This window comes from Dendrobates tinctorius, unplaced genomic scaffold (genome assembly GCF_039654945.1).
Source record: "Dendrobates tinctorius isolate UK_male_01 unplaced genomic scaffold, ASM3965494v1 ptg000058l, whole genome shotgun sequence".
In the NCBI taxonomy this organism is placed as follows: domain Eukaryota; kingdom Metazoa; phylum Chordata; class Amphibia; order Anura; family Dendrobatidae; genus Dendrobates; species Dendrobates tinctorius.
This window is the reverse complement of record NW_027361726.1, coordinates 2,255,324-2,283,301: the sequence shown is the minus strand read 5'-3', so window position 1 is coordinate 2,283,301 and position 27,978 is coordinate 2,255,324. Positions and strand designations below refer to the sequence as shown.

At 45.3% G+C, this 27,978-nt stretch overlaps 1 protein-coding gene across 1 annotated transcript; it reads right to left on the bottom strand.

The window, feature by feature from the left end:
* Positions 1 to 18: 18 nt before the first annotated feature.
* GMFB (glia maturation factor beta) lies at positions 19 to 27,927 on the bottom strand. The gene is made up of 7 exons (XM_073577940.1): positions 27,772 to 27,927; positions 15,133 to 15,229; positions 10,139 to 10,188; positions 9,690 to 9,739; positions 7,552 to 7,634; positions 6,566 to 6,639; positions 19 to 3,453 (listed from the first exon to the last, which is right to left on the bottom strand). Exons 1-7 carry the CDS (start codon positions 27,772 to 27,774, stop codon positions 3,382 to 3,384), a joined length of 429 nt encoding a protein of 142 aa, XP_073434041.1. The 5' UTR covers positions 27,775 to 27,927; the 3' UTR covers positions 19 to 3,381.
* Between the last annotated feature and the right edge of the window lie 51 nt (positions 27,928 to 27,978).

Below are 27,978 nucleotides of genomic sequence, written 5' to 3'. Positions count from 1 at the left end.
AAATTAAGACACACACCATTTACCATTTTCAAAATGTTTATTTAACAAAGAAAAGAATGCACAAAACGCTGGCACTGGTAAAACACAGATGCGAAAGATTCTAGAACCGTCGACAGGCAGCAGCTGAGAATCCACAGTAAACAGCAATGAGTCTCATCATATACAAAAGGCAAAAAACAGTCACACAGTAAAATGCGCTATCCAAAAGGGAGGAAATAAATCGGCGTCTTATGTGATTCATATACAGAGGCGACCGGCACTTTCCGACCGCAAGCAAGTCTGATGCTCAGCACTGGGAGCCTGGTGCCCATGGGGCCAGGAGGTTTATGGATATATAGCCCCTACTCCTTACCGAGCTCCAGCAGTTGGTGCGGATCTCTGGGGCTACATTTAGTAACTGATGTTCTTGTACTGTGAAGGGGGCCCAGATGTCAGGTGGGGGTCCCAATAACCTCAGGGCCTAGTATTAAGGGGTTAACTCACCCACAGTATTTGTCACCTACCCAGATGGTAACTTGTGACTGATGCACATCTGATCTCTGGGACCCCCATGGACCATGACAATATGCTTAGACCTTTGCCCCCTTGTGAATGGAGCTGGAATACATACATGTGACCGCTATCTATGGGGAAGGTGGTCTTGCATGAATACTTTCACATAGGAGATAAGCAATCCTCCGATTTTGCAATCACAGGGGGTCCCAGCTGCTAGACCCCTTCATGAGCATAGATGCCATTTTGTGGTTTAACTCTTTTAATGAGAGAGAACCTGTCTGCTCTACATACTTGCTTTTCCCATGAAATAATCCTGGAGCTTTTCTTCTTAAATCTCTGCCTTCTGCTGTTCATTACCATTCCTGGAAATGTAGGATCCGCTGATTGCCCTTGTCTTCCAACTCTGACATGTTCATCAATGATTGGATAATGTGAGTAAATCACACCCGCTAACATGGGGAGTGGCAATGCCAAGCGGGCAAGTTATCCATCCATTTCCAGGAGGAATAACAGAGGAATAACCACAGAGTTCAGAGAAAAGATACTGCAGATTAGTATTATCGATAGGATAGGATATGCATGTGGGAGACAATCAGTAGAGAGTCTAGGTACAGATGAATCACTTAGCAATTTGTAGAGATTTTTCACTGCCCGGAATAAGCACGGGATGTAAGCATTGTTCGCGCCAAACCCTCGTCTCCCGCACAAATGAGACACGGCGTTAATAGAAAGCCACATATAAAGCGTGCACGTTATACCGGCCGGTGCCACAGAACGGGACACATGCAAGGCTGCTCAGAAGCAAATCCATCACGGAAACCATGCAGGAATGTAAAAAAAAAATTTTTTATATATTATAGATTGCAAGGAATACAACAGGCATGACCCAAAAGACGGCATGATTTCATGGGCTAAGAATATATTTACCCCAGGAAGCATACGCCGATGTGCCCCCTCTGGGACGTGCTGTCCTGGATTTCCTGGGACCCTGAAAACGCAGGAATGTTTGAAGTCCTCGAGCCATCACTGGTCCCTGTGACACCATATGAAGGGGCAGGGCGGCATTCTGACGGTGCCTATTTGTGACCACACGTTTAGCCTCATCATGCAAGGCCCTTGTGTCACTTATGCCAGTAAATCAAAAAAAACTTGTTGCTCCCAAGAGGAAAAAAAAAAAAAAAAGCAAATAACTGGTATTCGGTTCATATTGGAGGGTCCGGCCCTGCTTGGACCACCTGAGAACGAAGTAGCCCACAGCCATGTCTGTCCACAAATTTACAGGATCCTCTTAGAATAATCTGCGGGATTTGCTGAAAACTGTGAGGTCAGTCTGACAGATTTTAATAACAATGGAACAGGTTGGTTTTTTTTTTTTAAGCTGTCATCACGGAGTTAAGCAGCGCATGTTATTTATGGGCAGAAGCTAGTGATGGGTGGCAGTACGTGTTCCTCGAGTGCGCGGGTATGCACCGCATATCGCGGGTACTCGGGTGACATGCAGGGATTGTCTGACAGCCGTGAAATATGCGGGGTGGGGACTCAAACACGTCACTCCATCACCCGTCATACTCGGCGCGTACCCGAGCAAACTCAAGGAACGAGCACTGGCGCTCATGTCTAGCACAAACGCTAACGCATGCTACCATACCAAGCCCGTTACCAGCTACTATTAGGGCTCAGAGGTTGTCACCCAGCTTTACTTTAGTCCTGAAAGGCACGTTTGCCTAATCAAATTTTAAGTAACAGCTGGACGCGCTTGCTCAACTCCATTCAGCCTCTAAGGGTCTGATGGAGACCGCCCATTACAAAGACACTGAACCAAGTGTGTGCGGCCACAAATGGGGAACATGAGATCCCAGGTTTTGAAGTTAGTGGGGGCATTAGAGGTCAGACCCCAACTGATCTAGAAGTTAGCACAGACCTACAATTGAGAGCATAGACCCCATGTACTGAGAGGATAGATCAGGGTTCATAGGATGATGCTATTAAAATTTCAAGAAAAATACAATTTACCATTATACTATCTGCATTAAACCTCCATAGCATTTAAGATCTCTGCTTGCTTGCAGTCAATCAAGAACCTAAAGGCTGCAGCTACAGAGTGACTTTGGCCACGACAAGGCTCGCGCAGCCATAGATTGCTATATGCCACTGCTACATCACATGTGAATGGTTAGCATTATGACCCCTATAGTACAAGCTGCAAAAGAACAAAAACAAACAACTGGGTTCAACTTTCTCATCACTGTACCTTAGGAGGTGACGCCACCCCATTCACGTGCATTAATATCCTTTCAAGGTCGTTGTAGTCTAGTCCTGCTCATGTGATTGATGCAGGTACACGGCTCATTACAGTCCAGATATTGAGCCGTGCGCCTCTATGCACCAACGACTGTTCCTACTGACAACAAGCAGAGATCCTGGAAACCCTGCTGAATAAACACGGAATGTATATTGCAAAAAAACGTTATCACTTTCCATTAGTCAAAGACACAAAATTGCTGAAAACATAAATATACAGCGGCCTTAGGCCAAAGTACATGTATATATCATGTGTGCCAGGTACATAACCAAACGGGGTTTAACGGGTTATAATAAAGCCTCATCAGAGGTAGATCTCGTTAGTAAATCCAGAATAAATGCTGGTCATCCAGTGTGGTCAGGATCAGATATTCCAGTACTCGTGTCTCACCGCACACTGCTCAAGGCAGTGAAAGAGTTAAGCCGATTAGTGTTGCTCAATATTACTAAATATATAATAAGAAAAAAAAAAAACACAACCCTGCACATCGCTGCAGCACAGACACTTGGAGAGTGGGCGGACGTGAGATATGCGGAGCATAGAGGGAATATACTCCAGGCGAAATTCACATAGAAAAATACAGATTAGTGAAAAAATCCCAGTTTCTCATTCAGCCATTCTTCAGTCAGGTCCTCGGTGTTTCTAATCTCAAACACCTTAAAGAAAAAATAAATTAAAAACATGTTAGATTCACATTTCTTCCAATACTACAACATATGAAAAAGGTACAATGGGGAAAAAAAAAAGAAAAAAAAGAAAAAAAGTATTTAGTCAGCCACCAATTGTGCAAGTTCTCCCCCTTAAAAAGATGAGAGGCCTGTAATTGATATCATAGGTAGACCACAACTATGAGAGTCAATATGAGAATAAATCCAGAAAATCACTGTCTGATTTATCAAGATTTATTTTGCAAATTATGGTGGAAAATAAGTATTTGGTCAATAACAAAAGTTCATCTCAATATTTTGTTATATATCCTTTGTTGGCAATGACAGAGGTCAAACGTTTTCTGTAAGTCTTCATAAGGTTGGCACACACTGTTGGTGGTATGTTGGCCAATTCCTCCATAAAGAGCTCCTCTCTACATTAGAGCAGTGATGTTTTGGGCCTGTCGCTAAGCAACACTGACTTTCAAATCCCTCCAAAGGTTTTTTTATGAGGTTGAGATCTGGAGACTGGCTAGGCCACTCCAGGACCTTCATATGCTTCTTACGAAGCCACTCCTTTGTTGCCCTGGAAGCGTGCTTGGGATCATTATCATGCTGAAAGACCATCCACATTTCATCTCCAATGCCCTTGCTGATGGAAGGAGGTTTGCACTTAAAGTCTCATGATACATGGAACCATTCATTCTTTCATGTACACAGATCAGTCGTCCTCGTCCCTTTGCAGAGACCATGCTTCACAGTAGGTAAGGTGTTCTTTGGATGCAACTCAGCATTCTGTCTCCTCCAAACACGACAAGTTTTGTTTCTACCAAACTGTTCTACTTTGGTTTCATCAGACCATATGACATTTTCCCAGTTCTCTTCTGGATAATTCAAAACGGAGTGAGATCTTGCATGGATCCCCAGATCGAGGAAGATCATCAGTAGTCTTGTATGTCTTACATTTTCTTATTATTGCTCCCACAGTTGATTTCATCACACCAAGCTGCTTGCCTATTGCAGATTCAGTCTTCCCAGCGTGGTCCACGGCTACAATTTTTGTTTCTGGTGTCCTTCGACAGCTCTTTGGTCTTCACCACAGTGGAGTTTGGAGTGTGACTATTTGAGGTTGTGGACAGGTGTCTTTATACTAATAACAAGTTCAAACAGGTGCCATTACTACAGGTAATAAGTGGAGGACAGAGGAGCCTCTTAAAGAAGTTACAGGTCTGTGAGAGACTGAAATCTTACATGTTTTTAGGTGACGAAATCAAACAAAGTGATTTTCTGGATTTGTTTTCTCATTTTGACTCATAGTTGTGGTCTACCTATGATGTCAATTACAGGTCTCTCATCTTTTTAAGTGGGAGAACTTGCACAATTGGTGGCTGACTAAATACTGTTTTCCCCCACTGTTTATTATATAATATATACACACCATATATACTAGAGTATAAATCGACCCAAGGCACCTAATTTTGCCATGAAAAACTGGGTAAACTTATTGACTCGAGTAGGAGCCAGGTATGCAGGGCTCCTTATCCCCCACTATCCTCGTCTGCATGGCTCCTTATTCCCCTCTAGCCTCGTCTGCATGGCTCCTCATCCCCCCCCCCCCATCCTCATCTGCATGGCTCCTTATTTCCCCCCCCTATCCTCATCTGCATGGCTCCTTATTTCCCCCCCCTATCCTCATCTGCATGGCTCCTTATTTCCCCCCCCTATCCTCATCTGCATGGCTCCTTATTTCCCCCCCCATCCTCGTCTGCATGGCTCCTTATTTCCCCCCCCATCCTCGTCTGCATGGCTCCTTATTTCCCCCCCCATCCTCGTCTGCATGGCTCCTTATTCCCCCCCCCCCCCCATCCTCGTCTGCATGGCTCCTTATTCCCCCCCCCCCATCCTCGTCTGTATGGCTCCTTATTCCCCCCCCCCCCATCCTCGTCTGTATGGCTCCTTATTCCCCCCCCCCCCATCCTCGTCTGTATGGCTCCTTATTCCCCCCCCCCCATCCTCGTCTGTATGGCTCCTTATTCCCCCCATTCTCGTCTGTATGGCTCCTTATCCCCCCCATTCTCGTCTGTATGGCTCCTTATCCCCCCCCCATTCTCGTCTGTATGGCTCCTTATCCCCCCCCCATTCTCGTCTGTATGGCTCCTTATCCCCCCCCATTCTCGTCTGTATGGCTCCTTATCCCCCCCCATTCTCGTCTGTATGGCTCCTTATCCCCCCCCATTCTCGTCTGTATGGCTCCTTATCCCCCCCCATTCTCGTCTGTATGGCTCCTTATCCCCCCCTATCCTCGTCTGCATGGCTCCTTATCCCCCCCCATTCTCGTGTGCATGGCTCCTTATCCCCCCCCCCTATCCTTGTCTGTATGGATCCTTATCCCCCCCCCTATCCTCGTCTGCATGGCTCCTTATTGCCCCCCCCAACCTCGTCTGCATGGCTCCTTATCCCCCCCCCCATCCTCGCCTGTATGGCTCCTTATTCCCCCCCCCCATCCTCGTCTGCATGACTTCTTATTCCCCCCCCCCTATCCTCGTCTGCATGACTTCTAAAATAAATGTTATATAAAAAAAAAAAAAACACCACACACATCCTACTTACCTTCCTGCGCGCCCTCAGCGCTCCCTTCCGAGCGATCACGTGGCCCCGCTCACTAAGGTAATGAGCTGCTGGCGCCGGAATGAATGAGATGCAGCGAGGGCACGCAGGAAGTGAAGTAAGATGTGTGACGGAAGATGGCGGCTGTAACTGTGCGCACTATAAGAGAAATGAATATTCATTGCCAGTGCATTGAATATTCATTTCTCTTTAGCAGCGGTACAGGCTTTAGCTAAGGCAGCCAGCTCCTGCCTCTGTGACCCGCTGCTCCCCTCCTCCGCCGTCTTTCTGGGACAATGACTCATGCATTATATATATTATATATACACACACGCAAATATATATCCATATTTCATAACTCCAAAAAATCCGAACTGGAGGAATGCTGTATATACCATTTTCCGTATGCAGCTCCCGTGCAGAGCTATGTTTCTCCGTGGCAATAACATTTATTATATCCGATTGATTACCACTGTCAAAACAAACCGGTAACGTACAAACATAAAATAATCACCTTTGTGAGTTCGGCTTTCTGGACGAGTTTATTTTTGCTCCCAGCGTACATCATCTGCTGTTCTGGTTTACATCCTAGAAAAGCAAGTAAAATTATTTTGATGTAAAGAGTGAGAAAACAACAAAATGACAGCAAAAAAAAAAAAAAAAAAAAAAAAAAAAAAAAAAAGGGTCGATGTCTGACCCTACTGAGAAAAAAAAAAAAAAAAAATGATGAGGATTTAAAGGAGATGAGCCTATTATTGAAGAGCAGACCCCTGCAAAGAGCGGCTCCCGCTGAATTACATGATCAGAGTGTCTCTGGGGGGTCGGAGAAATCTGGACGGCAACGATCAAATGACTATTTTGGCGATTTATTCTAAAAGTTGCCCATCCATTTTTAAAATAGTTATGTCATCAAGTGGGGGGGATGTCTTTCCTTCACCGGAAGATTCAACCATGTATGAGCAAGCCTTTAGAGAAACTGGACCTGCAGCAATCAGGTGATCATTAAAGGGGTTGTCCATTACTGGTGAGCATATTCTTGATCACCTCCTGCGATGTCGGTGCAGACTCTCTCGTCCCGATGGTCACTTGACATTATTATATTAAGTGACCGCTGCAGCTGATAAGTGGTTATGCGGCATAACATTGACTGCAGAGGTCTCGTCACATAATGACTTCAACATGGCAGTGATGACCCCACTGCAGGAGGGGCATATGTAGTGATTTTATACGGGACACTGATTGGATTAAGAATTTATTATCTAGTGGTGGACAACCCCTTTAAGGCAATGTATTCTAAAGCTGGTCATAGCTGTCAGCCGACAAATTCCTCCTGCCCCCTCCATTTAAATACACACAGCTTGGGGAGTGAGGAGCAGGCGGTCGTCTGAAAGAAGGGTATAACGGCGCTTTATGGTAAGCGTTCTGAGATTTCTTCTAGATGTCACCTGGGAATGTGTCCAGCGCGGCTTTCTGACACCCACGAGTAAGGGTCGCACTTACCTACAGGGCTGGAGAAAATAAAGCATAATGGATAAGACACTCTCCCATCCTCGTGCTGGTACTTATAGCTGTACACTATGAATGTAAGGTGAAATTAAAGAAAATGACAGCTCGGCCAAGGACACACACACACACACACATACACACACACACACACACACACATACAGTGGGGAAAAAAAGTATTTAGTCAGTCAGCAATAGTGCAAGTTCCACCACTTAAAAAGATGAGAGGCGTCTGTAATTTACATCATAGGTAGACCTCAACTATGGGAGACAAACTGAGAAAAAAAAAATCCAGAAAATCACATGGTCTGTTTTTTTTTCATTTTATTTGCATATTATGGTGGAAAATAAGTATTTGGTCAGAAACAAAATTTCATCTCAATACTTTGTGATATATCCTTTGTTGGCAATGACAGAGGTCAAACGTTTTCTGTAAGTCTTCACAAGGTTGCCACACACTGTTGTTGGTATGTTGGCCAATTCCTCCATGCAGATCTCCTCTAGAGCAGTGATGTTTTTGGCTTTTCGCTTGGCAACACGGACTTTCAACTCCCTCCAAAGGTTTTCTATAGGGTTGAGATCTGGAGACTGGCTAGGCCACTCCAGGACCTTGAAATGCTTCTTACGAAGCCACTCCTTCGTTGCCCTGGCGGTGTGCTTTGGATCATTGTCATGTTGAAAGACCCAGCCACGTTTCATCTTCAATGCCCTTGCTGATGGAAGGAGGTTTGCACTCAAAATCTCACGATACATGGCCCCATTCATTCTTTCATGTACCCGGATCAGTCGTCCTGGCCCCTTTGCAGAGAAACAGCCCCAAAGCATGATGTTTCCACCACCATGCTTTACAGTAGGTATGGTGTTTGATGGATGCAACTCAGTATTCTTTTTCCTCCAAACACGACAAGTTGTGTTTCTACCAAACAGTTCCAGTTTGGTTTCATCAGACCATAGGACATTCTCCCAAAACTCCTCTGGATCATCCAAATGCTCTCTAGCAAACTTCAGATGGGCCCGGACATGTACAGGCTTAAGCAGTGGGACACGTCTGGCACTGCAGGATCTGAGTCCATGGTGGCGTAGTGTGTTACTTATGGTAGGCCTTGTTACATTGGTCCCAGCTCTCTGCAGTTCATTCACTAGGTCCCCCCGCGTGGTTCTGGGATTTTTGCTCACCGTTCTTGTGATCATTCTGACCCCACGGGGTGGGATTTTGCGTGGAGCACCAGATCGAGGGAGATTATCAGTGGTCTTGTATGTCTTCCATTTTCTAATTATTGCTCCCACAGTTGATTTCTTCACTCCAAGCTGGTTGGCTATTGCAGATTCAGTCTTCCCAGCCTGGTGCAGGGCTACAATTTTGTTTCTGGTGTCCTTTGACAGCTCTTTGGTCTTCACCATAGTGGAGTTTGGAGTCAGACTGTTTGAGGGTGTGCACAGGTGTCTTTTTATACTGATAAGTTTAAACAGGTGCCATTACTACAGGTAATGAGTGGAGGAAAGAGGAGACTCTTAAAGAAGAAGTTACAGGTCTGTGAGAGCCAGAAATCTTGATTGCTTGTTTCTGACCAAATACTTATTTTCAACCATAATATGCAAATAAAATGAAAAAAAAACAGACCATGTGATTTTCTGGATTTTTTTTTCTCAGTTTGTCTCCCATAGTTGAGGTCTACCTATGATGTAAATTACAGACGCCTCTCATCTTTTTAAGTGGTGGAACTTGCACTATTGCTGACTGACTAAATACTTTTTTTCCCCCACTGTATATACACAGTGTGGTTTCAGATGGTGCAGTTACCTTTGGGCCCCCCCTCACAGTTGACTTCTGCTGAGAAAGTGAGTGGCTTTGGAAAAGGTCGAAACGCCAGGTGTAAAACATACTAGGGAGTGTGGAAAGGAAGCTCCCACACCTACAGTGCTGGCAGAATTATGAAGAGGAACCGGCTACTCTAAAAGAGATGGCAATTTACAGTGCATGAGAACTGGCAAAGCTCCTGAACATATTAGATGATTCAATGTCTTGTGGGGGCTAAGGACAAGATTTTCTGCAGGTTTTATGTGACAGCAAGGGGTGTAGCAGGCATCTCCATCACTGAGCGCGCCTGTCATCAGCCATATATGAAAGGATATCTGGGCTGCCTCTCTGGAAGTTCATCCTTGAGTTCATCAGGAGAAATGCCCTGCACAAAAGAGAGAAGCAGCAATTAATAGGACAGGAGCCGTGGGAGCAATAATTGCAGAGCCATAATTGCAGAGCTGGGGGGCCGCGCCTAGCGGCGCACAAGGATTTAATCACAGTGGTATTAGCACATCACCCCGGAGCAGTGAACATTCAGTACCAGCTGCATAGCCGCTCTGCCCACCCAGGCATTGTATTCTGGGGCCCCAACACCCGTCTGCCATGTCAGTGATCTGAAACGTGGCAGCACAACTGCAGCAAGACCACTGTCTGCTGTCAGGGCTTGCTGGGACTTGGTACTTCTGCAACAACCGGAAGCAGACTTCATAATCTAATGATTAGCTCAGCTTGTGGAGTGTCTGTGGGTCCAGTATATAAATAAAACTTGTGTAGTACTGACCTCGTGTTCCTCCTCCAGGACGACCAGACGTCTGTCCTTGTCTATTTTCACTAAAGAAGAAAAGAAAACAAAAAATTAGAAAGGAGCAAATTAATTTACAGATTCCGGTGGCCGCGTCAGTGGTCTGTGGCCATCTCTCATATGTAATAAGCTCTGGAGGCAGATTCTCAGGGAGAACTATGTCTGGCCCATAGATCTTAGCAGCTCATTCACATATTGAGACACTAAGATTTCTCTAGAACAAGATGTCGGCTAGCAGATACCAAGGTGTCATTTTATTCAGCTTCCAGCCGCCACCACCGCCTGGCAGAACACAGCCCCTCCTCTAGCCACAGTCGCCAAGTGGGTCACAGCCCATCCTGCCAGGCGGACCACAGCCTCTAGACAAAGAAGCAGCATAAAGTATTGCAGCTGTATTGAAGCAATATTACACAACCTGGGGGCAGGTGTGGCACCATTTCTGGAAGAATGCACCTATGTTTTTTAATTCTGGACAACTTTAAAAGATAGAAGTTTAAGAAATATTTTTAACCCCTTCACCCCCAAGGGTGGTTTGCACGTTCATGACCGGGCCAGTTTTTACAATTCTGACCACTGTACCTTTATGAGGTCATAACTCTGGAACGCTTCCATGGATCCTGGTGATTCTGACATTGTTTTCTCGTGACATATTGTACTTCATGTTAGTGGTAAAATTTCATTCAAATAACTTGTGTTTATTTGTGAGAAAAACGGAAATTTGGCGAAAATTTTGAAAATTTCGCAATTTTCCAACTTTGAATTTTTATGCCCTTAAATCACAGAGATACGGCACACAAAAAACTTGATAACTAACATTTCCCACATGTTTACTTTACATCAGCACAATTTTGGAACCAAAATTTTTTTTTGTTAGGAAGTTATAAGGGTTAAAAGTTGACCAGCGATTTCTCATTTTTACAACACCATTTTATTTTTAGGACCACATCACATTTGAAGCCACTTTGAGGGGTCTATATGATAGAAAATACCCAAAAGTGACACCATTCTAAAAACTGCACCCCTTAAGGTGCTCAAAACCACATTCAAGAAGTTTATTAACCCTTTAGGTGCGTCACAGGAATTTTTTTGAATATTTAAAAAAAAAATGAACATCTAACTTTTTTTCATTAAAAAAATACTTCAGGTTCAATTTTTTTTATTTTACCAAGGGTAACAGGAGAAATTGGACTGCAAAAGTTATTGTGCAATTTGTCCTGAGTACGCAGATACCTGATATGTGGGGGGGAACCACTGTTTCGGTGCATGGCAGAGCTCAGAATGGAAGGAGCGCCGTTTGACTTTTTCAATGCAAAATTGGCTGGAATTCAGATCGGACGCCATGTCACGTTTGGAGAGTCCCTGATGTACCTAAACAGTGGAAACCCCCTACAAGTGACCCCATTTTGGAAACTAGACCCCCCAAGGAACTTATCTAGATATGTGGTGAGAACTTTGAACCCACAAGGGCTTTACAGAAGTTTATAACGTACAGCGGTACAATTAAAAAATCATATTTTTTCCACAAAAATGATCTTTTCACCCCAATTTTTATTTTCCCAAGGGTAACAGGACCGTAAAAGTTATTGTGCAATTTGTCCTGAGTACGCTGATACCCCACATGTGGGGGTAAACCACTATTTGGGCGCATGGCAGAGCTCGGAAGGGAAGCAGCGCCATTTGACGTTTTTGGCTGGAATTGAGATCGGACACCATGTCGCGTTTGGAAAACTCCTGATGTACCAAAACAGTGGAAACCCCCCACAAATGACACCATTTTGGAAACTAGACCCCCTAAGGAACTTATCTAGATGTGTGGTGAGCACTTTGACCCCCCCAGTGCTTCACAGAAGTTTATAATGCCCGGGCGTGAAAATAAAAAATTTGTATTTTTTCCACAAACATGATCTTTTAGTCACCATTTTTTTATTTTCCCAAGGGTACCAGGAGAAATTGGACCCCAAAAGTTGTTGTCCAATTTGTCCTGAGTATGCTGATACCCCATATGTGGGAGAAAACTACTGTATGGGCACACGTCGGGGCTCGGAAGGGAAGTAGTGACGTTTTGGAACGCAGACTTTGATGGAATGGTCTGCGGGTGTCATGTTGCCTTTGGAGAGCCCCTAATGTACCTAAACAGTGGAAACCCCCCCACAAATGACACCATTTTGTAAACTAGACCCCCCCAAGGAACTTATCTAGATATGTGGTGAGCACTTTGAACCAAGGGCTTCACAGAAGTTCATGCCAGGGCATGAAAATAAAAAAATCGTATTTTTTCCAGAAACATGATCAATTAGTCCCCAATTTTTTCATTTTCCCAAGGGCAACAGGAGAAATTGGACCCCCAAAAGTTGTTGTCCAATTTGGCCTGAGTACGCTGACACCCCATATGTGGGAGAAAACTACTGTATGGACACACGTCGGGGCTCGGAAGGGAAGTAGTGACGTTTTGGAATGCAGACTTTGATGGAATGGTCTGCGGGTGTCATGTGCGTTTGGAGAGCCCCTGATGTACCTAAACTATTGAAACTCCCCACAAGTGACCCCATTTTGGACACTAGACCCTCCACGGAACTTATCTAGATGTGTGGTGAGCACTTTGAACCCCCAAGTGCTTCACAGAAGTTTATAACACTCGGACGTGAAAATAAAAAAATCATTTTTTCCACAAAAATGATATTTTTGCCCCCAATTTTTTATTTTCCTAAGGGTAACAGGAGAAATTGGACCCCAAAAATTGTTTTGCAGTTTGTCCTGAGTAGGCTGATACCCTACATGTGGGGGTAAAACACTGTTTGGGCGCATGGCAGAGCTTGGAAGGGAAGGAGCACCATTTGACTTTTTCAACTCAGAATTGGCTGGAATTGAGGTCAGACGCCATGTTGCATTTGGAGAGCCCCTGATGTGCCCAAACAGTGGAAACCCCCCAATTATAACTCCAACCCTAACCCCAACACACCCCTAACCCTAATCTGAGCCCTAACCCTAGCCCTAAAGGTACTGTCACACTTAGCGATGTACCAGCGATCCCGACCAGCGATATGACGCGGTCAGGATCGCTGGTACATCGCTAAGTGGTCGCTAGTGAGCTGCCACATAGGCAGATCTCACTAGCGACATCGCTGGGGACGGGGATCGCTACTTACCTGTCACACCAGGCGATCCTGCGTCCTCCCGCCCGCGTCCACGCTCGTCGCTCATCTTCACAGCAGGAAGCGCCGCAGGAAGCTGACGACGAGAAACAGTCCTGAACGTTCTCGCGCGATCAGCGATTACCAGCGGGGGAGCCGGTCGTAGGTAAGTATCACACACAGAGATATCGCTAGCAATATCGCTATAACATCACAAGTTATAGCGATATTGCTAGCGATATCTCTTAGTGTGACATGCCCTTAACCCTAACGGGAAAATGGAGATAAATACTTTTTTTTTTTAATTTTATTATTTTTCCCTAACTAAGGGGGTGATAACGGGGGGGTTTGATTTACTATTTATGGCGGTTTTTATGTTTGGCGGCTGTCGCACGCTAAAAGACGCTTTTTATTGTAAAAATAGTTTTTGCATCACCACATATTGAGAGCTATAATTTTTCCGTATTTTGACCCACCGAGTCATGTGAGGTCTTATTTTTTGCGGGACGAGTTGACGTTTTTATTGGTACCATTTTCGGGCACGTGACATTTTTTGATCGCTTTTTATTCCTATTTTTGGGACGCAGAATGAACAAAAACCAGCGTTTCATGAATTTCTTTTGGGGGGGGGTGCGTTTACACCGTTCCGCGTGCGGTAAAATTGATAAAGCGGTTTTATTCTTCGGGTCAGTACGGTTACAGCGATACCTCATTTAGGTCGTTTTTTTATGTTTTTGTCGGTTTTATGCAATGAAAACTATTTTATATAAAAAATAATTATTTTTGAATTGCTTTATTCTGCGAGCTATAACTTTTTTATTTTTTCGCTGATGATGCTGTGTGGCGGCTCGTTTTTTGCGGGACAAGATGACGTTTTCAGCGGTACCATGGATATTTATATGTGTCTTTTTGATCGCACGTTATTACACTTTTTGTTTGGCGGTATGATAAATCATTTTTTGCTTCGTTTTTTATTTTTTAAGGGGTTCGCTAAAGGGGTTAACTAATGGGACAGTTTTATAGGGCGGGTCATTACGGACGCGGCGATACCTAATATGTGTACTTTTATTGTTTTTTTTTTTATTATTTCCAAAAAAATGGATTTATTGGGGGAATATTTTTTTTTTTTTTTCTAATTTATTTGGCGATTTTTTTTTAATTTTAACAATTTTTTTTATTTTTTTTTTTTACTTTATTAAATAGTCCCAGGTGGGACATCACTGTCCTGTGACAGATCGCTGATCTGTCACATCACAGATCACTGTGACAGATCAGCAATCTGACACAGGCACTGCAGAAGGCTTCCTCATGCCTGCGCTTTGCAGGCACTGAGGAAGCCAGCTTCCTCAGGCCCCCGTCGCCATCTTGGATTCGGGGGCCTGGAGGAAAGGAGCCCCCCGCAGCAGCGCTGCACATTGCGCTGCCGTGGGGGGCTCAGGGAAGCACGGAGGGAGCCCCCTCCCTGCCGATGCTTCCCTTTAACCCCCGGTACACCGCGATCATGTTTGATCGCGGTGTGCAAGGGGTTAACGTGTCGGGGTCGGTCCGTGACCGCCCCTGACACATTGTGCCGAGTGTCAGCTGTGATAATCAGCTGACACCCGGCCGCGATCAGCGGCGCTCACCACGTGGGCGCCGCTGATCGCGCCGACGTACTATCCCGTCCATGGGCATAGGGGCCCAGGGCACATGGACGGGATAGTACGTCGGATGGCAGAAAGGGGTTAAAGGACAATAAAGTTTGGGGAGCACCCAGAATCCCTCCCTTAAGTACACTAGGACCCCCCCCAGCTGTCAGTAATGTACAGAGTATCGCATCGCTGGCACTGACTCGTTACTCACTGATAATTGCAGCATTGCTGGTCTCCTTGCGGAATCGAAACTTCTTCAGCTTCTCCACCAGTTGCTCGTCCACTTCACATACAACCAGGGACTCGCTCTACAAAAGAAGATTACCCAGAATATTAAAAGTGGCCTGGAATCAGGATAGTTAATAATGCCACTGTTAGGGGGTCTTCGGTGGTAGTGACTTCATGGTAATTTCTCCTCACTCCCACTTACAGAGATCTGGACTTGTACTGACAATACAATTCAGTGACCCTGCGGGGATCTTACCATTGATGAGGTGCGGATTCTCTCTAATGTTGCCATTACTACAAGGAGTGGATTATTTCCCTAAATAATGTCATACTAAAATGAAGCGCGGAACGAGAGGACGAGATATTGATTATCTGCATCACCGAAGCTTCTTCTGTACAACCAGCCCTAGTGTCAACGGTTGTTTTTAGAGTTTCAGCTATGTATTTAATGAAGATATACTGTATATACTCGTGTATAAGGAAAAACTGGGAAAACGTATTGACTCGCGTATAAGCCTAGGGTGCACAGCGTGTTGTGGCCCCAGATAATGCTGCACAGCGTGTTGTGGCCCCATCATGTTGCTGCTGCTGCCTCCGTTACAAAAAAAAAAAAAAAAAACAAAACACCTGTATACTCACCTCCCGCTGCTCATCAGCGTTGCCAGCTCTAGAACGGGGACAGGTGAAGATGTCCCCCTCCCCTGTTCATACTCACCCCCGTCCTGGCGCTGGTCTCTGCAGCGCAGCCCCTGCTTGCTCCATGTTCTCGGCGCTGCTGTGCTCTTCCTGCTTCAGCGGTCACGTGGTACCGCTCAATAAACTCATGAATATGCTCATATTCATGAGTTTAATGAGCGGTACCACGTGACCGCTTTAGCAGGAAGAGCACAGCAGCGCCGAGAACATGGAGCAAGCAGGGGAGCTGCAGAGGGCGAGTATGATCTCTGGCACCCCCAAAACCCCTCCCCCGCCGACCTCTCTCCCCCCCCCCCGGTATATGACTCGTGTATAAGCTGAGAGGGGGACTTTCAGCCCCCAAAAAAATGGGCTGAAAATTTCAGCTTATGCACGAGTATATACGGAAAGTTTTTTCATACATGTTGAGTAGAGTCATATCCATATATCGGTTTATTTGTGACTTAACAGCTCTCAACTATATTTCAGACCATATATAGTTATGGATGAAAGTGTTAGCACATGTTTATTTCCTTTGTTTATTGGAACACCACAAAAAAAAAAAAAAAAATACAAAAGTGAAAAAAAAAAAACAAAATGGACATAATTTCACACAAAACCCCCAAAATGGGCACCCTCATTTTAATATTTGGTTGCACACCCTTTGGAATAAATAACTGCAATCAATTCCTTCCTATAACCATTCACAGACTTCTTACTCATCTCACCTGGAATTCTTCACCACTCTTCTGTTGCTCCCGGTCTCTCACATCTGAAGACGTCTTCTCCCAACAGCAATTATAAGATCTCTCCACAGGTGATCAATGGGACTTAGATCCGGACACATTGATGACCATTTGAGAACTCTCCTGCCCTTTGTTTCCATCCATTTCTGGGGGCTTCTTGAAGTATGCTTGGGGTCATTATTCTGCTGGAAGATCCCCGACTTAAGACGCAAACCCAGCTTTCTGGCACTGGGCACTACATTGCGACCCAAAATGCTTTGGTAATCTTCAGATTTCATGATGCCTTGCACACAGTCAAGGGCACCCAGCGCAAGAGGCAGAAAAACAACTCCAAAACATCTCTGAACCTCCACCATATCTGACTGTAGGTACTGTGTTCTTTTCTTTGCAGGCCGCATTCTGTTTTTGGTAAACCGTGGAATATGCTTTACCAAAAAGCTCTATCTTGGTCTCATCTGTCCACAAGACGCTTTCCCAGAAGAATTTTGGATCTCTCGTACATTTTGGCAAACTGCAGTCTAGCTTTTTTAGGTCTCTGTCAGCAGTGGGGTCCTCCTGGGTCTCCTACCATAGCGTTTCATTTCAATCACATGTGGATGGATAGTACGCTCTGCACCCTGAGCCTGCAGGAAAGCTGGAATTTCTTTGTAGTTTGATTGGGGTGGCTTATCCACCATCCGGACTATCCAGTATTGCAACCTTTCATCAATTTTTCTCTGACGTCCATGTCCAGGGAAATTAACTGCAGCGCCATGGGTTGTAAACTTATTATGTTGTGCACCATGGACAATGGAACATCAAAATCTCTGGAAATGGTCTTGTTACCTTGATATTGTTGATATTTTTCAACAAATTTGGTGCTAAAGTTCTCTTCTTTTTCGGTTTTCCATGCTTAATGTGGTACACACAGACACAAAATGCAAATATTGACTCAACATATCCCCTTTTTATCTACTTTCAGGTGCGATTTTCTTATTGCCTCCACCTGTTACTTGTCATAGGTGAGTGTGAACGAGCATCACATACTTGAAACAAAGTTGTTGACTCACAATTTTGGAAACGTGCCAACAATTTTTTGGGCCCATTTTGGGGTTTTGTGTGAAATTATGTCCAAGCTACCCTTTTCCTCCCCCTCAGTTTTTTGTGTTGCTACTATAAATGCAAAGGAAATAAAAATGGCGTATAACAATACAAGTGTAATTGTAATAATTTTCTGGGAGAAAAACTTCATTTTCTAAAATAAATTTCAAGGGTGCCAACACTTTCGGCCATGAGTGTAGGTAGAAGCCGAACTAGAGTGATAGTGGGGTTATAAACCATATTGTTACAATTCAAATCGTATTTCCATCACTTGTTTATGGTATATTCCCAATACAAACCACGTTGGTTGTGATTCTGATGGTGGTCACCATTGATCTTTAAAGAGAACCTGTCTGCAGTTTTGGCCGCTATAAGATACGGCCACTGCCTTTCAGGGCTTATCTACAGCATTCTATAATGCTCTAGATAAGTCCCCGATCCGACCTGCAAGATAAAAAAAAGATAAGTTTTATTCTACTCACCAGGGAGGTGGAGGTCCGATATGGTCTGGTCTGATGGGTGTTGCACGTCCAAGTCCGGCACCTCCCATCTTCTTGCGATACCGCCCTCCTGATGCTTCCTTGCACCCCAGCATCGCGCTCCTGCGCAGGCGTACTCATCTGCCCTGTTGAGAGCAAAGCAAAGTACTTCAGTGCGCAGGCGCCGAGAAAGGTCAGAGGGCCCCAGCGCCTTCGCACTGCAGTATTTTGGTTTGCCTACAACAGGGCAGATAAGTACGCCTGCGCGGAAGCGCAATGCCAGGGAGCCATGAAGTAAGCAGGAGGGTGGCGCCGCAAGAAGATGGGAGGCGCCGGACCGCCCTCACGGTAAAGTATGATCAAGATTATTATTCTTATCTTTCAGGTTGGATCAGGAGCTTGTGTACAGCATTCTAGAATGCTATCGATAATCCCTGAAAGGCAGTGGCCGTATCTTATAGCGGCCAAAACTGCTGACAGGTTCCCTTTAAGATGTTAATCATTCATGTGACCACTACAGTCAATCACTGACCTCAGCAATGAAGTTTCCTTGTATGGCAAAATACTGGACAAGTCTATATATATATTACTCATACCAAATTATATCTACTCCAGAGCTGCACTCACTATTCTTCTGGTGCAGTCACTGTGTACATGAATTACATTACCTGACAAAGGTACGCCGAAATGCGCGTCGGGGCTCGGCACATCCCGGGGACTCCATCAGCACTTAAGGTACAGCACAGCGTTTATCATTTTTCCACAGTTTTCTGCCTTAGGCATATTTGGATGGTCATTTTGTTATAGTAGAGCGGTTGCATAGCTCTTTATTTCTCACTGAGTAATTTTATTTGCTGCACTAGTTATCAAATATGGAGGTATAGCACAGCGCTCTTTATTAGTATTTTTCCACCATTATTATTATTAGTTTCATATCAGGCTTGTCTCTGGCATGATTACTTTGTTTCAGTAGAGTGGTTGCACAGCTCTTTGTTTAATATTGTGTCAATTCATTGCTGCACTAGTTACCAAGCATTTGCACTTTATTTATATTTTTTAACATATGAGGTTTAGCACAAATTTTGTCATTAGCACAGTTTTATCTTTTTGCTCACCTTGATTGAATTCAGTCTGTGCATAACTTCATTTGTATAATTTTACTGCATTGGGTATTATGCATTTGTCCTTTATTTTTTTCTGTGTATTCACATATATATTTTGTTATTTTGCACTAAGCACTTTATTCATTTTTTTTGTACCACTTGCTGTATGTGATCTATATTATAGATGATATTTTATATCATGATGTGATCTATATTATACATGATATTGTATAGAACTTTCTTGTCCCCGGTAGTGCCCAATCCATGGCATTAGCCTTCCCCTATTTTTCTAATATTTTATCAATATATTTTTATACTACTCAATAAACATATTATTGGACAATTCTTCGGTCTTTTCGTTGTTTCTGATCCCTACTGCATCTGTGGAGTTCAGCCACAGTGATCTTGGGGTTCTTCTTTACCTCCCTCACCAAGGCTCTTCTCCCATGATTGCTCAGTTTGGCTGAACGGTCAGGTCTAGGAAGACTTCTGGTGGTCCCAAACTTCTTTAAGGATTATGGAGGCCACTGTGCTCTTAGGAACCTTGAGTACTGCAGAAATTCTTTTGTAACCTTGGCCAGATTTGCCACAATTCTCTGTCTCTGAGCTCCTTGGCCAGTTCCTTTGACCTCATGATTCTCATTTGGCCTGACATGCACTGTGAGCTCTTATATAGACAGGTGTGTGCCTTTCCAAATCAAGTCCTATCAGCTTAATTAAACACAGCTGGACTCTAACGAAGGAGTAGAAACATCTCAAGGAGGATCACAAGGAAATGGACAGCATGTGACTAAGGCCTGTTTCACTCTTCAGTTTTTTTACGTCAGTCAAAATCCGCCAGAGTAAAAAAACTGATACGTTTCGCCACAAACCGATGTCACAGGATCCGTTTTTTTGACAGATCCGTGTTTGGTGCCAAGATGATGAAATTTAAAGTGACACGAAGAGTGAGAGAGACAGACAGACACAGAGAGACAAAAGACAGAAGGAGAACAGCATCCACTCCAGGTGAAGAGGTAATATATTTTAATCCGCCAAAAAGAGATACGACGTTTCGACCAAAAGGTCTTTATCAAGTACAACAAATAGGAACATGAGCGGCCATATATGATGTGGACGAACCAATCACCATTTTGGAAACGCCCTCACATTAAAATACATACATAACATTTCAAACAAAACATCAAGTATATGAAATAAATGAAAAAATATAAAAAGCACAATATGCAGTTATATAGATCCAAGTAATCCTATAAATCAGGGGTCCCCAACCGCCGGTCCGCGGCCCAGCACCGGGCCGCTGCAGTGCCCTTGCCGGTCCGCGGACACAAGGGGAGCCAGGGGCGGTCAGTGGCGTAGCGGGGGCTGGGGCGGCGCGCAGCAGTTCTTAGACTGCCCTCATGTGTAGCGGCGGCCAGGGAGCGATCCAAGCAGCTCCGCTGCCTGCAAGAGGTAATAGCAGGAGCGGATCTGCAAGGACCCGTCCAGCTTCCTGCCCACCGCCCGCGCTTCCTGTCTCTGACTGACACAGAGAGGAGCGCGGCCGCTGCTGTGTCAGAGCAAGGAAGCGCGGGCGGCGGGCAGGTGAGAGGAGAGAGGTGGTGTCTGTGTGTGTGTGTGTGTAGCCTGGCCCTGGAGGAGATGGGGACATGAGGAGAAGGCCATGAGGGGAGTGATGGAGAGACGGGAGTGATGGGGTGAAGGCAATGATGGGGAGAGGGGAGTGATGGGGTGAAGGCAATGATGGGGAGAGGGGAGTGATGGGGTGAAGGCAATGATGGGGAGAGGGGAGTGATGGGGTGAAGGCAATGATGGGGAGAGGGGAGTGATGGGGTGAAGGCAATGATGGGGAGACAGCAGTGATGGGGTGAAGGCAATGATGGGGAGAAGGGAGTGATGGGGTGAAGGCAATGATGGGGAGACGGCAGTGATGGGGTGAAGGCAATGATGGGGAGACAGCAGTGATGGGGTGAAGGCAATGATGGGGAGAAGGGAGTGATGGGGTGAAGGCAATGATGGGGAGACAGCAGTGATGGGGTGAAGGCAATGATGGGGAGAGGGGAGTGATGGGGTGAAGGCAATGATGGGGAGACAGCAGTGATGGGGTGAAGGCAGTGATGGGGTGAAGGCAATGATGGGGAGACGGCAGTGATGGGGAGACGGCAGTGATGGGGAGACGGCAGTGATGGGGAGACGGCAGTGATGGGGAGACGGCAGTGACGGGGAGAAGGGAGTGATGGGTGAAGGCAATGATGGGGAGACAGCAGTGATGGATTGAAGGCAATGATGGAGAGATGGCAGTGATGGGGTGAAGGCAATGATGGGGAGAAGGGGGTGATGGAGCACTCATTCAAAACCTATGGTGAGTTGAGTCACATTATAAAAGTTATTTAATTATAAGTATGCACTGCTACACTACAACTGCGTCCATAGCCTCGCCCCCTTATGACCAAAGCCCCGCCCCTGCCACACCTCCATCCCTGCCCTGCCGGGCCATGGAAGAATGGTCTTGCTTGAAACCGGTCCCTGGTGCAAAAAAGGTTGGGGACCACTGCTATAAATAGAGGAGAGAAGGCGAAGGTAAACAAAAAAACAGAGCGATCACCCAATCAACTCCCAGCATCATTGTTACTATGCCTACAGCGATCCAATCGCTATGATCCTAACATGGCCCTCCTACACCAGCCTATTAAAGGCGCTTTAAATCCTTACCGCCAAAATTGTGACAGATCATCATAGAACAGAGACGCTGTCATAGATACCTGTACATAACATAACCAATGGCTGGCTGTGACTCCGCGCCGCCGCAGGAAAAGCCCAGTAGCGGCGAAGTCCCGCGATAAGTCAACGTCAGGAGTATCGTGCGAGCGCGATCTCACAGATGAGACGTCATCACCGAGAGCCCGCCCCACCAGGCCCACCCGCAGCCGCGCATGCGCACAAACAGCCACCATATCAAAGTGCCATATCCATAGCACTAATATAGCGGTTCGGTTAAGGCTGCCACCTAGGCAGAGGCATCACATGATCGGTCACATGTGAAATCACATGGACCATCATGTAAACAATCCGCCGCCACCGGAGCATACAAAAACCAAAACACAATTGTCAAAAAATATTTTTAGAATTTAAAAGATTGCATAAAGCACCAAATCGCCTAAGGTATCTAGGAAAGCCAATCACAGATGAAAATTGTAACAGATTTATTTGCTCATACAAAATACAATGCAGTCACATAAGAAAATTCTACAGTGGCGAATGAGGGAATAGAGCGCACAGGGACCGGAGCATAATTTACATATTTGTACCCAATAATATTCATCCACTCTCTTTTAGTATTGACATCCTCTTCTTTTTATCAAGTTTTTCTATGAAGGAATTTTTCAATTTCTTTCTTGTTTGTAATTTTGTGCTTTTGTATTGCAGTGGGCGCTGGGGTAGTGATTGGAGGACATAGGGACTGAACAGTCCAGAAGGCATTGAAGTGGGTTTATGAGGCGCCTGACGTCCGGTCCCTGTGCCCTCTATTCCCTCATTCGCCGCTGTGGAATTTTCTTAATGTGACTGCATTGTATTTTGTATGAGCAAATAAATCTGTTACAATTTTCATCTGTGATTGGCTTTCCTAGATACCTTAGGCGATTTGGTGCTTTATGCAATCTTTTAAATTCTAAAAATATTTTTTGACAATTGTGTTTTGGTTTTTGTATGCTCCGGTGGCGGCGGATTGTTTACATGATGGTCCATGTGACGCCTCTGAATAGGTGGCAACCTTAACCGAACCGCTATATTAGTGCTATGGATATGGCACTTTGATATGGTGGCTGTTTGTGCGCATGCGCGGCTGCGGGTGGGCCTGGTGGGGCGGGCTCTCGGTGATGACGTCTCGTCTGTGAGATCGCGCTCGCACGATACTCCTGACGTTGACTTATCGCGGGACTTCGCCGCTACTGGGCTTTTCCTGCGGCGGCGTCACAGCCAGCCATTGGTTATGTTATGTACAGGTATCTATGACAGCGTCTCTGTTCTATGATGATTGGTCACAATTTTGGCGGTAAGGATTTAGAGCGCCTTTATAGGCTGGTGTAGGAGGGCCATGTTAGGATCATAGCGATTGGATCGCTGTAGGCATAGTAACAATGATGCTGGGAGTTGATTGGGTGATCGCTCTGGTTTTTCTGTTTACCTTCACCTTCTCTCCTCTATTTATAGGATTATTTGGATCTATATAACTGCATATTGTGCTTTTTATATTTTTTCATATACTTGATGTTTTGTTTGAAATGTTATGTATGTATTTTAATGTGAGGGCGTTTCCAAAATGGTGATTGGTTCGTCCACATCATATATGGCCGCTCATGTTGCTATTTGTTGTACTTGATAAAGACCTTTTGGTCGAAACGTCGTATCTCTTTTTGGCGGAATAAAAGATATTACCTCTTCACCTGGAGTGGATGCTGTTCTCCTTCTGTCTTTTGGCCATACGTTGGTTTCTCTGGGTCCTGGGACCTTTTGAACGTGCATCCTATTTAATTCGTGTGCTGTTGGCTACTTTTCTCAGACACAGAATTTTCCGCCAGCAGAACGGAATTTGGGGTTAAATTTCTGGCAAGGAAATTATTCCGAGCATGCTCAGTGTCAAAGAGGATCTGCTGTTGGATTCTATCAATAAACGGTTGGCAACGGATCCGCCGCCCATAGGCGACCATTCTAACGAATGGCGGCGGATCCGTTGCCATCCGCTATTTTGACGCAGACAAAAAAAACGTTTCATAGTCCGTCCACTGAAGTCAGCGGACGCCAAAATTATGGCGGATCCGTCCAAAAACGGATCCAACGGATGACCATCCGTCAAAATCCGCTGCTAATGCAAGTCAATGGGAAAAAAACGGATCCGCCAAAAAAAAATGGCGGATCCGTTTTTTTTGCAAAACGGCGGATTTTGACTGATGGCAACAAACGGAAATGTGAAACAGGCCTTAGACATGAGTGTCAGAGCAAAGGGTCTGAATACTTATGACCACATGTGATATTTTAGTTTTTCAGAAATTTCTATATTTCTGTTTTTTTCAGTCAAGATGGGGTGCAGAGTGTACATAAATGAGAAAAAAAAAAAGATCTTTTTTGAATTTACCAAATGGCTGTATTGAAACAGAGTGAAAAGTTTAAAGGGATCCGAATACTTTCCGTACCCACTGTATATTACATTACTGATCCTGAGTCACATCCTTTATTATAATCCAGAGCTGCACTCACTATTCTGCTGGTGCAGTCACTGTGTACATACATTACTGATTCTGAGTTACATCCTGTATTATACCCCAGAGCTGCACTCACTATTCTGCTGGTGCAGTCACTGTGTACATACATTACTGATTCTGAGTTACATCCTGTATTATACCTCAGAGCTGCACTTACTAATCTGCTGGTGCAGTCACTGTGTACATACATTACTGATTCTGAGTTACATCCTGTATTATACCCCAGAGCTGCACTCACTATTCTGCTGGTGCAGTCACTGTGTACATACATTACTGATCCTGAGTTACATCCTGTATTATACCCCAGAGCTGTACTCACTATTCTGCTGGTGCAGTCACTGTGTACATACATTACTGATCCCGAGTTACATCCTGTATTATACTCCAGAGCTGCACTCACTATTCTGCTGGTGCAGTCACTGTGTACATACATTACATATCCTGAGTTACATCCTGTATTATACCCCAGAGCTGCACTCACTATTCTGCTGGTGCAGTCACTGTGTACATGCATTACATTACTGATCCCGAGTTACATCCTGTATTATACCCCAGAGCTGTACTCACTATTCTGCTGGTGCAGTCACTGTGTACATACATTACTGATCCCGAGTTACATCCTGTATTATACCCCAGAGCTGCACTCACTATTCTGCTGGTGCAGTCACTGTGTACATACATTACATTACTGATCCCGAGTTACATCCTGTATTATACCCCAGAGCTGCACTCACTATTCTGCTGGTGCAGTCACTGTGTACATACATTACATTACTGATCCCGAGTTATATCCTGTATTATAACCCAGAGCTGCACTCACTATTCTCCTGGTGCAGTCACTCTGTACATACATTACTGATCCCGAGTTACATCCTGTATTATACCCCAGAGCTGCACTCACTATTCTGCTGGTGCAGTCACTGTGTACATACATTACTGATCCTGAAGGGCCTGTCACACTAAGAGATATCGCTGGCAATATCGCTATAACTAGTGACGTTATAGCGATATTGCTAGCGATATCTCTGTGTCTGATACTTACCTACGACCGGCTCCCCCGCTGGTTATCGCTGATCGCGCGAGAACGTTCAGGACTGTTTCTCGTCGTCAGCTTCCTGCGGCGCTTCCTGCTGTGAGGACGAGCGACGCGTGGAGCCGGGCGGGAGGACGCAGGATCGCCTGGTGTGACAGGTAAGTAGCGATCCCCGTCCCCAGCGATGTCGCTAGTGAGATCTGCCTATGTGGCAGCTCACTAGCGACCACTTAGCGATGTACCAGCGATCCTGACCGCGTCATATCGCTGGTCGGGATCGCTGGTACATCGCTAAGTGTGACAGTACCTTGAGTTACATTCTGTATTATACCCCAGAGCTGCACTCACTATTCTGCTGGTGCAGTCACTGTGTACATACATTACATTACTGATCCTGAGTTACCTCCTGTATTATACTCCAGAGCTGCACTCACTATTCTGCTGGTGCAGTCACTGTGTACATACATTACTGATCCCGAGTTACCTCCTGTATTATACTCCAGAGCTGCACTCACTATTCTGCTGGTGCAGTCACTGTGTACATACATTACTGATCCTGAGTTACCTCCTGTATTATACTCCAGAGCTGCACTCACTATTCTGCTGGTGCAGTCACTGTGTACATACATTACTGATCCCGAGTTACCTCCTGTATTATACTCCAGAGCTGCACTCACTATTCTGCTGGTGCAGTCACTGTGTACATACATTACATTACTGATCCTGAGTTACATCCTGTATTATATCCCAGAGCTGCACTCACTATTCTGCTGGTGCAGTCACTGTGTACATACATTACATTACTGATCCTGAGTTACATCCTGTATTATACTCCAGAGCTGCACTCACTATTCTGCTGGTGCAGTCACTGTGTACATACATTACTGATCCTGAGTTACATCCTGTATTATACCCCAGAGCTGCACTCACTATTCTGCTGATGCAGTCACTGTGTACATACATTACATTACTGATCCTGAGTTACATCCTGTATTATACCCAGAGCTGCACTCACTATTCTGCTGGTGCAGTCACTGTGTACATACATTACTGATCCTGAGTTACATCCTGTATTATACTCCAGAGCTGCACTCACTATTCTGCTGGTGCAGTCACTGTGTACATACATTACATTACTGATCCTGAGTTACATCCTGTATTATACTCCAGAGCTGCACTCACTATTCTGCTGGTGCAGTCACTGTGTACATACATTACATTACTGATCCTGAGTTACATCCTGTATTATACTCCAGAGCTGCACTCACTATTCTGCTGGTGCAGTCACTGTGTACATACATTACATTACTGATCCTGAGTTACATCCTGTATTATACTCCAGAGCTGCACTCACTATTCTGCTGGTGCAGTCACTGTGTACATACATTACATTACTGATCCTGAGTTACATCCTGTATTATACCCCAGAGCTGCACTCACTATTCTGCTGGTGCAGTCACTGTGTACATACATTACATTACTGATCCTGAGTTACATCCTGTATTATACCCCAGAGCTGCACTCACTATTCTGCTGGTGCAGTCACTGTGTACATACATTACTGATCCTGAGTTACATCCTGTATTATACCCCAGAGCTGCACTCACTATTCTGCTGGTGCAGTCACTGTGTACATACATTACTGATCCTGAGTTACATCCTGTATTATACCCCAGAGCTGCACTCACTATTCTGCTGGTGCAGTCACTGTGTACATACATTACTGATCCTGAGTTACATCCTGTATTATACCCCAGAGCTGCACTCACTATTCTGCTGGTGCAGTCACTGTGTACATACATTACTGATCCTGAGTTACATCCTGTATTATACTCCAGAGCTGCACTAACTATTCTGCTGGTGGAGTCTCACCCTGTACACAGAGACAGACTAGAGAGGGGCCCACAGTTCCCGGAGGAGTTACAGGGGGCAGCACAACAGCAGCTGCCTGATGATTGGTCAGTAGAATTGTTGGGCATATATTTCACTGATCAGATTTCCACAGTGAGCGGTGACAGCAGCGCCCCCTGCCGTCTGCCCCTGGTAGCACACTGCACTGGAGCGATAACTTGCACTGGCGGCCGTGCCCGGTGCCGCCCAGCTGCCGTGAAGTTCCCAGCCCTCAGGCTGCATTTCCTGTGCGGTGAGTGGGGTGTCTCCCGGGAATGAAGGGGATGGAGGAGGATACCGCAGGTCCTGTCAGTCACACTGGCGACCTCTCGTTATGTCCCCGTTGCCCACTCACCATCTCCGCTCCCCGGCTGACAACACTTCCGGCAATAGCTCCGGCTCCCGTCTGGAGGATTACTGGACCGCCACCCGGTGTAAAAGGGGGAGGGGTAAAATAAGCCAAGCGTCACGTGTCTTTAGAACTGCTCAATCAGGAAGCCAGTCTTTCAACAATGGGCGTGGCCAGCGACAGGACGGAAGCGCGCTGCTATGGAGGACTAGC

Excerpts from the sequence above, each read along its gene's own strand:
- GMFB (XM_073577940.1), bottom strand. Across the intron at positions 7,635-9,689 it reads CTTCCAGAGAGGCAGCCCAG|ATTCATAGTGTACAGCTATA; the intron begins ATATCCTTTCAT and ends ATTTCACCTTAC. Across the intron at positions 6,640-7,551 it reads TATTTTCTCCAGCCCTGTAG|GATGTAAACCAGAACAGCAG; the intron begins GTAAGTGCGACC and ends TTGCTTTTCTAG.